Source organism: Lissotriton vulgaris, chromosome 7 (assembly GCF_964263255.1).
Source record: "Lissotriton vulgaris chromosome 7, aLisVul1.2, whole genome shotgun sequence".
In the NCBI taxonomy this organism is placed as follows: domain Eukaryota; kingdom Metazoa; phylum Chordata; class Amphibia; order Caudata; family Salamandridae; genus Lissotriton; species Lissotriton vulgaris.
In genome coordinates, this window is record NC_141695.1 from 1,213,854,880 (window position 1) to 1,213,866,414 (window position 11,535).

Here is an 11,535-nt window from a genome sequence, read left to right on the forward strand (position 1 = left end):
TGGTCTCTCCTCCCATCTCACAAGTCGATTCCTTGAATTCAAGTTTTGCCCACTGCAAGAAAGTTATTGGGATGTTATAGAAAAGCCTGTTGATCGCAAACTGTATTTCTAGTTCAGGGTAGGTACCCTTCCGACAAGGTTATTGACTGCTAAATGGGCGGGGACAACAGATGACAAATGCACTATGCGTACGGACCAACAAGAATCTGTCAGTCACATCTTGTTCTTTTGTCCTCTATATTTAGCGCCTCGGCAAAAGTGGATAAAACCAATCTGTCAAATTATTGATACTCGTAGACATGAAGAGGCACTGAGAATTTTATGTACAGAACCCAACCCCCCCCACCCCCCATTGCCATAGCCGTAGCGAAGTTTTTGAAATGAGCTTGGTCAATTCTTTCGAAACAAGTTATTGTCAAGTGAATAGTCTTCCATTTTGAACTTCTGCATGACTCCCGAATTACCCCATAACCTATATAATGAATTAGCGTATTTAGAGCAGTGTCTGTTGTAAAATTGTAAATTTGATACATTTTAAAAATGATTTTATTTTGCATTCTTAAGAATATTATATTCGATAGTTGTCGTAGGGAGATTAATTACATCTTAATTATTTATATAAATCATTTTTATCATGACTGTTTTATTCTTTAACTGCTGAATGTTGCACGAATTGCTTTTATGACTTAACTGTCAAATAAAGTTTATGAACTGAAATGAATTCAATTATGATTATTAGAGTTGTGTGGCTTTCTTCTTTCCAACTACTGTTGTCACAAGTCGTCTCTAATAAGGAGATTGGATTGCAGGCTTCCATGTACTATGGACGAATACCTGAATACATTATATTCTGTAGTATTACTGCTTGTGGTATTGGTAGCAGTCCATATAAATACACTTAACCAGGGATGAGAGGGACACTTCATCAAGAATAGCATGAAATAAACACATATAAAAGGTAGTAACTGCTATTGGAGCAACAGGTCCATTGGCACCAGGCCCAAGGTAGTTGAGGGATCCATTGCACCACAACTGAGGCTGTGCAAATGTGTTGTCTACCACACTGTTTAGAAGGAAACAACCATAGGTGTGGCGCAGTGGGCCCCTCACACCTCTAGGTCCCATTTCCACAGATTTTTTGATAGCTAAGCCCTTGATCACGAGGACCATTTTCATTGCTTATATAATAAGATCCCTGCAACCCTTGCTATAGTACTCTCTACCAAAAGTACATGGACTTGAAAGAGGGTCCTCGTCAGGTGCAGGCAAGGGGAACCTTTTTGGCACAATTTCAAACATCCTTAGTTTCAAAACTGTGGTCTCATGCTAGAGCCATGGCAGCTTCTCTACTTTTTCAATGCATTATTTCTACGGCGTGTTTTGACAGTAGTTCTGGTTGCAATACTGTTTTTTTAATGAATGTGCAACTTTACTCTTTAGTGATAAACACCAGTAGGTGGGAACTCTCCAGTTTTAAGATCATATTCCTTGTGTTTCTTTATCAATTATCACTTTGCAAATGTAAGAAAGAGTCTAAAGTATTTTTTACCACAGCCGCTCTGTACTTCACAATAAGATGGTCCATGCAGCGTATGAAATATTTAATATCTTCTTTCTGAAAAACAGTTTAAAACAAATTACTCAAATAAGCAAGCAAAGATAAGGCGGTCTTTACATTAGGGACATCTAGTGTGATGCTGGGTGTCCTGACCCGTTAACAGCGGAAGACTATAAAGCATATATACATACAGTTTTCTGACTTTGTGGGTAGTAGGGCTCGAAGATACTCTCACTATCACTTCAGATTGCCATCTACTTGACAAGGGTTTCATTTGGCAAGGTTGTATTTTCTATGATCACTTTTAACAGGGAAGCAACCTTTACAACGCATTCATTACATCGCACTACATTTACAACACAGTCATTACATCGCAACATCCGTTACAACGCATCCATCACATTGCATGTCACTATAATGCATGACACTACAACGCATGTCACTACAACGCGGGCATTACATTGCATGTCATTACAACGCATACCATTAAAATTCATAGTACCCCTACACTATCCAACACTTACCCTACTGTTGCACCACCTAGAGTTAGAATAGTAATTTTTACCCCTACACTATCCAACACTTACCCTACTGTTGCACATCCCTGGAGTTAGAAGAGTAATGTTTACCCCTACACTATCCAACACTTACCTTAAATGCAATGTAATGGTATGTGCTGCAATGGTATGCGTTGTAAAGATATAATGTGATGTAATGGAGTGGAATGCGTTGTAAATGTATTTTTAAAAAAAGTGTTGCAATGGTATGCATTGTAAAGATATAATGTGATGTAATAGAATGCGTTGTATATGTAGTTTAAAACAATTTGTTGTAATGGTATGCGATATAAATGTATGCGTTGTAAAGGATGTTGTGATGTAAAAACTATGTTGTAAAGGCATGCGTTGTAAATGTATGCGTTGTAACGTCATACATTACTTTTTAACAGTTGTTTGACTTGTAATAAATGTTGACACCATAGACTATAAAGGAAATATATTTCCATATAAAAAAAACACTTTTCTGAATTCCAGACATGACTGATACTGTATTCACTAATGACTAGGCAAACACGAGGAGATGATTGACGGAGCACTGACATTTTTCAGACACTCACCCCTAGTCACAGATCTGGGTTGAATCCATCATCGATCTTTAGCTCACTTCACCACCGAGTTTGACTTGACAGTTCGGTCTAGGCTGCTCCCATGAGGCACAGGGTCAAGTCTGATTTGCATATGGTTAGGTCTAAACTGGAGTGGTATGTTGAGCAAAAGAATAACGGATTTAACCCAGATCTCTTGACTGGAGCTAAATTTTTCATTAGCTCTGCATTCTGTTAATCATCTTTGTGTCTTTGCTTTCTCACCCTACTGTGACACTGGATTCAAGCTAGCCTGGCTGGTGAGGGTGATGCCTCGAAACTGGTCCCAGGATGCTTGTTTCCAGTCCAGAGAGGGCCTGCTGGGAAGTTCAGGCTTGATTCTTTCCATGAGGCACAGGGTCAAGACTGATTTTCAAATGGCTGGGTCTAAACTGGGGGGACACGGGGAGGGGTCCATTAATGACTAGTAAAATTGAGCATGAATGATAAAGAACGTGTCCCTGGAACATTGGTTAGGAACAATTTCATATACAGTGGAGTAAAAGAGCCGAAATATTGACTACCACAATAGTGACAGTGTAAGCCCATGTAAGTAAGTGAAGATTTAGCATTCTGACTTCACGTTGATGTACTTTGACAATATGCATATCTTCAAGGTATATCGATGTGTAGTTAAGAGGAGTAAATTGAACATTACCTCAACTATATTGTAAGACTCAACATTATGGCTAGTCTAATTTGCACATCATATATGTGCACACCATATTCTGACATGTATCCTATGCTATCTCATCGACTCGGCATTACTCTGAACAGTGACATTTCCTCGCCATGGCATGTTTTCTTTCATGGTGCTTCCATTTACCGTGGCCAGTTACACATTGTCCAACATCGGGTTTTATTGGTGGAATTACTGCTCTACGTAGACAATATATCGTTAAGTGAACTCTTACGAGGGATACCTAGGGTCTGGTGTGTCAGAGGGTTTTAATATTCTCTGTCAATGGGACAATGCGTTCATGTATTAGGCCTTTTTTATCCTCAGGGCACTTTTTCTTAAAGCGAATTGTTTGGAGAGATTTTTAGGGGGGAATCTTTCTCATATAAAGTATTTTCTGAAGCACTCTTTCCCCGAACATAGACATGGACGAAGCATTGTGTGCGGGGTGCAGATTGATGGGATTTTTTGGTTCTTCAAATGCGATTAACAATTGAATCTCTCTAATAGTTGGATATTCTTGGTCAGTATTCTGCAGTGCGGAATTTATTTACACTTTTCAACCCCTGCAGGTGAGTGAATATAATTACTAAGCAGTGAAGACCCGCATGGTGGTTCAGACTAGTTTTATTGTATTTGACCAACTCCCCAGGTTGGATAGACCCCTGCAGAGCACTCCGCATTTTTGACTAATTTCAAAAGTGTGAACATAACTAGTCTGTGGGCGGACTTTTCAAATTGATCCTCGTCTCGTTCAAATGGATTAACAGCTATTCTTGGGAAAGTCTTATGATGTGCCTGAAGTGAGTATGCATTGTCCATGGCTACTGGTAAAGGTAAGGCTCTTTAATTCAGCTGCTCTTATTTCTTACAGCCTTTCACCATGAGGACCAACTTACCGGCAAGTTTTCCATCCCAGGAATATTGAAGGCTGTCGCTTTTGCTGCGGAACATAAAACGGTACAGTTGAAAATCACTGACAGACTATCACCTTAAGGCAGATAAATACTTAATGTCATTGCATTTCACAAAAACTGCACGCACCACGACTTGAAATCTCTCTTTGGCACATGCTGTCTCACAAATCAAACGACTGATGTTTCCCTAATAAAATGTGTCTTAATCCAGAGTTTTTGGAAGAACATCCCATAAAGCGAAATGAGCCTAGCCCAGTTCTGGTGTTACTTTATTTCACTTCAACAGAGACATTCCTTATTAATGATACATAAAGTTATAAATGGATAACTGTGAGTAGTGGGGATGATTTTTACTGAGGGGCCCTGATGGACATCGAATAGGCAACTAGACGAAGTGCCCTGATGTTTGAAAGATCCCGTTTATTCACAATGTTTTGTTTTGTGTTTCGTATGCTTCCGCTACTTCATCTTCTGTTATTATCATCAGCTGTGCAGGAGTAAAAGTGTCTTAAGGGGTGTCTTACATGAGGTGGCCTTCCCTTCACCTACCCTTAGCCCATATTAAACCCATGGTCCTGGTGCCAGGGCCCACCCCATGTTATATCCATCCCTCCTCCTTTCATCCAATATTTCAAAACAGTACCTGGCGTCCTGCAACATCACACAACACCCTCAACGTTATCTACTCCCAAACATTAACACGCATTGGTAAATGCAATAGGTTTCGCCTATGTGATTAATAATAAACAGTTTTTTGTTGTCAGTTGTAGCTTGGTAAGCAGATGTGTACTATATGTTCTTGAAACTCCGTGGAAGTTTTATGACTAGCTCATTGAGAAAGGCAAAATGTTGTGCTGTTATCTGTGGTACTATAAACCAGGGAGATTAGTTAAAGGGTGGAGGACAAATAAAAAAAAAACATTAACCTATATGACGGCTTCTCATGGAAGCCTGCAACCAGCAATACATTTAAATCCAATGTGTGTTCTGTTATGTCTCGACAAGGTGAGCAATGCCCTTAGGTAGTCACTATATTAAGAATGCATGGCCTAGGCAACAGATAACATGTTTCAATCTATGTCTTTTGAACCAATTGGCTCAATGAAAATATGCATTCACAGGAAAATTGTGACACGAACAGGATTGGAACTCCAACCTGTGAAGTGTTGCACTATTGACCAAAGCGCTCCCTCCTGAGTCATCTCGGCTACAGGGAGTGAATTTTGGGCGCACATCGGATATAGCCAGAGCTATAAAAGAAATGCTCTAAAACGCAAATTATTCAACTGCATGTCACTGTCATTATAACAACCCTACCCTCCTGCCCATGCAGAACGCAGCACTAATAAATCAATGGCACTCTTTACTAAAAAGTTACCAAGATATGTAAGTTCATGATTCAATGACATCCTGAAATCAATCCTTAAGAATGCCATGACAACATGAGAATCAACAAAGTAAGTACAAAGTTCCCCAACAAGATTAACTAGAGAAACTCACAATGGTCTTTCTCTTCCAGGGTGTGACATAGCAGAGAGTAAAGTAATCCCTTTTCGGAATCTAGGGTGCCTCACACATACCAAAGGTTGAATGGCTGATGTCATCCCACCCGATGAATGTTCAGTATCATCATTGGCACCCTGCTCCAACGGCAGGCTGGCGGTGCAATGCCCGTCGGGCAGCACAAAAGTGCCGCTCTTTTACGGAGATCTTTTATTCCTTATGCCAGTGGGTGCATGTGTGTGAGGGGCCTAGAAAAGTGCAAAGGTGAGCGTGGGTGAGGTTAAAACAGGTCAGTGGAGTCCAAAGAGGGAAACCTTTAATTGCATGGCTCACTGCCTCATTAAAAAATGTGAAGAGGTGAGGGGTACTGAGGCGTGATAGTTAGGGTAGTCAGGCCTCATTCAACCCTCAGTCCAAGTGCGGTCGACATGTTTCATGCCCAACAGGGCAATTCATCAGGACCTTAAGTGCTCATAAATTGCTATAGTGTTCCTTAAGAATTAAGGACCTAGGTATACGACCTGGCTTGTGTCGCAGGATCACCCCTTCAATGAAGCCCTCCCTGGGACCGCGGTCCCTGGGTGGTAATCCTCCCGGCAGACCTGGTGGGGTCAGTGCTGATAGCCTAGCACCTGACTCGCTGCTGTCTCAGGCATGTAGACACCTACCCCGCCCACGTCGGTTCTCACCGCAGGAAAGCCGGTGTGCCATGACAACATGTCAGAGAGACAAACAGACGAACGTTTGATGCAGGGCTTTAAGTGGGATAAAAAACTAGGGGGTCTCTCAAAGGGGCGTGGCCAGTGTAATTAGGGGCGTGGCTTTAAATCACTTACGCAAAAAATCTGTGCGGGAGGCATAGGGTGCCGCCCGACTTATATTTTGCTGTTTCCGTCATTGCATCCAGATATTTGATACAAGTAACATCATACCTACAATAAGTAAGTAATATTGGCTTTGTCAATGGTTATTACTTGCAGAAGATAAATAAACTGCAACTATAACTTGTATATAATATTGACAAAGCTTCCAATTAAATCCTTGGTGACCCTACCACAATGTTGCTGCTCCTGAGTTTCAGAAAGAGAAGGGAAATCCAGAAAGAAAATGACTCTTAAAGGATTTCCCTTCCCCCACAACGCTCCCCTGGCATGACGTCGTGCTGTAACTTCTCTACTACTGAGAAGTGAGCAGTGTGAGCAGCGGGCATCCATGTGCCTGGTGCTGTCTCGAAACGGGTCTCTATCAGGCTTTGTTTTGAGCCATGGCACTTTTTCCGGACTGCAGTGACGGCAAACAGCGGTCATTGCAGTCCGGGAAAAAAAGGGCTACCTGTGTCAGCGCTCAAAACAGAGCCCGATAGAGACCCGTTTCGAGGCCCCCTGAAAAAAACTGCCGGTGCTCAGACCCCTTGAGACCCGGCCCACTTAAAGCCCTGGTTTGATGCACCCGTCAGCAGTAGCGATATTCACTTTCGTATAATGAAAGTATATATGAGCATTGCAGCATTACATTCTAATTTCAGCAGTGTGCATTTTGTTATCACTGTTGTTAATTATCATTAAGGCAGGTACGGTCCGGCTCATCCACAGGCATTAGTCATGGCAGGCTCATGCCTTAGGTCTCCATGCTTTATAGGGAATATACTTCCTTGCTTAACTTGTCTCTCATCTAAGGCAATTTAGCCCCAGACTAAAGATGCTACTCCCTGAATTTATAGGTGCAGACATACTGCCAGATATTTCTGAACACTCACTCTAAAGACAGTGATAGCAGAGGCCAAAAGTCACCCTCAACTTCATAAAAATGTGCAGGATACCCTGTCCCCGAATGACAAGTGCCATAGGCAACAATGCATTTGTAATATGGCACTAGAACATGTCCACAAAACTCTAAATAAGGACCTATATATTTATAATGTCTTTAGCATGTAGAAATTCAAGTCTCTCTACTGGTGATGCCATATCTTCTGGTATAGTTTGGATAGCAATAGGTTGAAGGATGATTAACAGAAAACCCCAGTATTGAGAATTTAGCCCCGCAGGCGGAAATATAGTGCTATTGTAGATGACCCCACATGCAGGAGAACTGTGTACCTTCTTGAGGTTCACCCCTTATCTTCTTCACTCAGACACTGTAGTTCAAAAACACGAAACATGTGGATTCTGAGGAATTTTACACTAACTTGGGACATCATAAAACTGAGCATTTGTTGGGCATTCATTTGCTTATGTCCAGGGTTGAAGAAGCCAGTGGAGTTCACATCAGGTGACAACGAAGAGTAAACCCAAGGAGTATAAGGAGCCCTACTACTGAGAATGGATGAGCAAATAGATTGTCAGTGGCATTTCTAGGTATCTTCAATTACTAGTGGCCCTGAAGAGTTGAGTGTGAGATGTCAAACCCGTTGCCAACCAGCTTGGCTACAGTTTCTAGAAGACCACGCCCTTTTGTAGACATCGCTCGGATATTTTAAGGCAATGCTTGAGAGGGGGTAGAGTGGGAGTTACCAACTGATATCGGGCAACCACAAGCCTATAAAGGGATTTCTTGTCAGAAATCTGTCGAGCCATAATTTGGGGTTTGTGAATCAAGTAAGGTGAAGCATTTTAGCTCCATGTGGTTTTCTCATTACAGTCTTGACACGTATTAGTTGTGTATGAGGGAAAAATGTAAAACTGGAGATGGATAACTTTTTAATATGAATGGCCCTCTGCTTTCTTTTTTGATTGTAGGTAGTTTACCCCTCATCACTGTTTCAGAAATTAACAACTGATAATGCATTAAAATCAACTAATTGCTTTGAATGCACAAGTATAACAGTTCCAATAAAAAGGTAGCCGCAGGTAAGCTAACACAATCAGTTCAGAGCTTGAAAAGGTGACTTGTAATCCCTTAAGCACTGTTGATTTATAAACCTGACAAGCTTTGGCTGGTGAATCGTCTAATGTTTACTTACCCAAGCAGCAGCCAAGTGCCAGGAGCAGGAAGACAATGCGCCCCCTCATGACTGCGCGCGGACGGTCCTAGTGGTTTGCTGGGATGTTCTTAGGCGCGCAGCTTTGTAAACCCTTCCAGTCACTCATACTTATACTCAAATCAGGCGCTCGCGCAGGCACACTCCTCCCAGGTGCCAGGACGATGGGAAGACTCAGATATCATCAGCAAATCATTCCGGGACATTTCCCAATATTTGTTTGCAAAAGGTTAACACGAATAATCTATTAACTTTTTGGACGTGTTTGTGTCATCTTTCTTTTTTATCTGTTTATCCATGTGTCCTAGTTTTATTCATCCTTCCTGTCCGGTTTCTGTCTGCAACGTGTGGACGCGGAAACACAGAGCGATCCCTCACAGGTGCAACATCAGGTGACTCCGCTAATAAAAGAGGCCGGGCGCACGTGCCTGAAGTCAGTGAACTACAGTCAGTGGTATCTGTTGTCCGTGTCATTACTGCTGCGACATTGAGGGCCTAGGGCCCATGACGCCACACAACGTGCATTTGCTTCACGTTTACTCGGTCGTCAACATGTCATCAATAAAATGAATACGTTATGCTTTACCTTGGCACTGCCTATGTTATTCCGAGCTTCGGCTTTGACCCTCGGAAGCAAAACGGTTATCGTTTCCAGGGGAGCATGTCCACCCATACACCGTTTACTTGTCAACGTATTCTTAAGATTTAATTGACATAGGGCATCGGGGGAGCTTCAATTTATAGACTTTTATGCATGTTGGCCACCTCCGTTTTAAGTCAATTACAACAATAAAAAAGAAAAACTTGTCAGGGAAAGAACAGGACAGCATGACAATTATTTTAAAATTGTATGCACTTCATCCATGCAGTGCACCAAAAAACAGAAGCGAAATACAATATAATTAAATGTAATATAAAACAATAAGAATTATTGAAACGAGTAGGGAATCACTTTACATGGGCCTTCAGAGTGAAAAGGAATACACCTTGTTATCAGCAGATGGGAAGGAATGTCCCTCTCCGTTTGGATGCAATTACGGACCTCGAGATCCCCACATTTACATCACTGACGACGCTTTTTATTGGTCACATCTTTTAATCTTTGGAGATGCCCCAGTAGCTTTCTTCTGACCCAAATTAAACTTGAAGATAACTGCCTGGCCGTAGAAATGCTTTAAAGGTCGCAATGTGTAATTCGAACCAGATCTTGGATGAAAATTGCCAAGGAAGGATGCAAAAGGATTATTTGAAATGTGCTAAATGCTCTAATCAGATGGTGCATTGATGCATGCACGATGGCATAATTGTTGTTCTAAAACTGGTAGTGGGAATCAAAGAAATTGTAGTTTGACGGCCCATGTACTTTTTCAAGCCCTATCATTGTAAACGCAGGTGTCCATTTGTACAGCTTACTTTAAGTTGCACGAGTTTCTACTTACCATACCAGATTGTGAATAAAGTAATCACGTTTAAACTGAGAGTTACGCAGGGGAGGAAGATATTTTAATACCAGCTCCCAGTGGTTCTGGCACAATTTTCAGAGTTGGGGTGCTGCTAATAGTTTTATAAATGTATGTAGTAGAAACAATGACCGCCTCCAACCTTTCCATTAACACTCCCTGCACCCCAGTGAGATTATCACCTAAGTAACTTTTACATACTTTTCTCACTGCAGTCAGAGAAAGAAAAGAAAATACCATATCCGTTGATACAAGAATAAGCAGCATTGCGTTATTAGACATACCTGACAACTGGCTGAACCCAGAGCAAATGTGACAAGATAAACACAAAATGCAAAGGTTTCCTTCTTGATCAATGTTGCAAAGTCAACCTTGTGCCCTGTACACCCCCATTTTGTGCTGACTGGTACTGGTGGTAACTGACTCTGACTTTCCCTTTCTCTGCCTAACCAGACCCAGGGCCAGTGCTATGCTGAAAACACATTTAGAACACAGATAAAACACCTACATACACTAGCTTACACTATGGGTTAGGGTACCCCTATGATTGACATGAAATACCTATCAGACCCTAGTACATAATAGGGCAGGGGGCTCGAAACTACCTTTACCTCCCTAGTATATAAAAGGACATAGCAATCTAGAGGCCAGCAGCCTTTTCTGCACTTGCGCATTGCTGAGGCCTGAGGTAAGTTTAAAAGCAGGCCTGTGTTGCAGCTAGTAGTGCTGGTGTACATTGGACACCAGCACGACTAGCCTCCATAGGTCTAGAGGACAACGACACTTGCTGGAACTGCGGAACAGAAAGAGGAGACCTAGAACACCTCATATTTAGCTGCACGAAAGTCAAACAGTTCTGGAAAAAGGTGCTAGACCTCACAAACAGAGCGCTAGGTTGCAGCCTTAAGCAAACATTCCCCACAATCGTCACAGCACACATCTCATCAGGCATCTTCACCCACGAAGACAGAAATCTCCTTGACTTCCTCCTCACTTAAGCAGCAAAAATGATACTCACAAACTGGAAGGACACAACCAAGGCCACATTCAAAGGGTGGCTAAACTGGGTGATCTTCCTCAGAGGTGCAGTCTACACCACCCTCAGAAACACACCAGGGAGACACCCCAATAGAGAGATGTGGTCTAAACTAGATAATCTGATAGACTCCTTCAAACCACCATAGACAAAACATAACCAGACCTCTAGCCTGGTAGGGATGTTCTGTCACAAACAACAACCATCACTCCAGGTTCCATGTTTTATGTTTTATATTTCTAACTAAGAGCCAGCCAATGG

At 41.9% G+C, this 11,535-nt stretch overlaps 1 protein-coding gene across 2 annotated transcripts in view; it reads right to left on the reverse strand.

Moving 5' to 3' along the window:
* LOC147703263 (uncharacterized) overlaps positions 1-8,906 on the reverse strand; it is a 54,129-nt gene extending 45,223 nt beyond the window's left edge. For both annotated transcript variants that reach the window (XM_086928899.1, XM_086928898.1), the window contains exons 1-3: positions 8,761-8,906; positions 4,281-4,324; positions 1,550-1,615 (exon numbers count right to left, since the gene is read on the reverse strand). In XM_086928899.1, coding sequence (XP_086785025.1) covers positions 1,550-1,615; positions 4,281-4,324; positions 8,761-8,809 — 159 coding nt within the window. In that variant the 5' untranslated portion in view covers positions 8,810-8,906. The remainder of the gene's footprint in view (positions 1-1,549; positions 1,616-4,280; positions 4,325-8,760) is intronic.
* Positions 8,907-11,535: the final 2,629 nt, after the last annotated feature.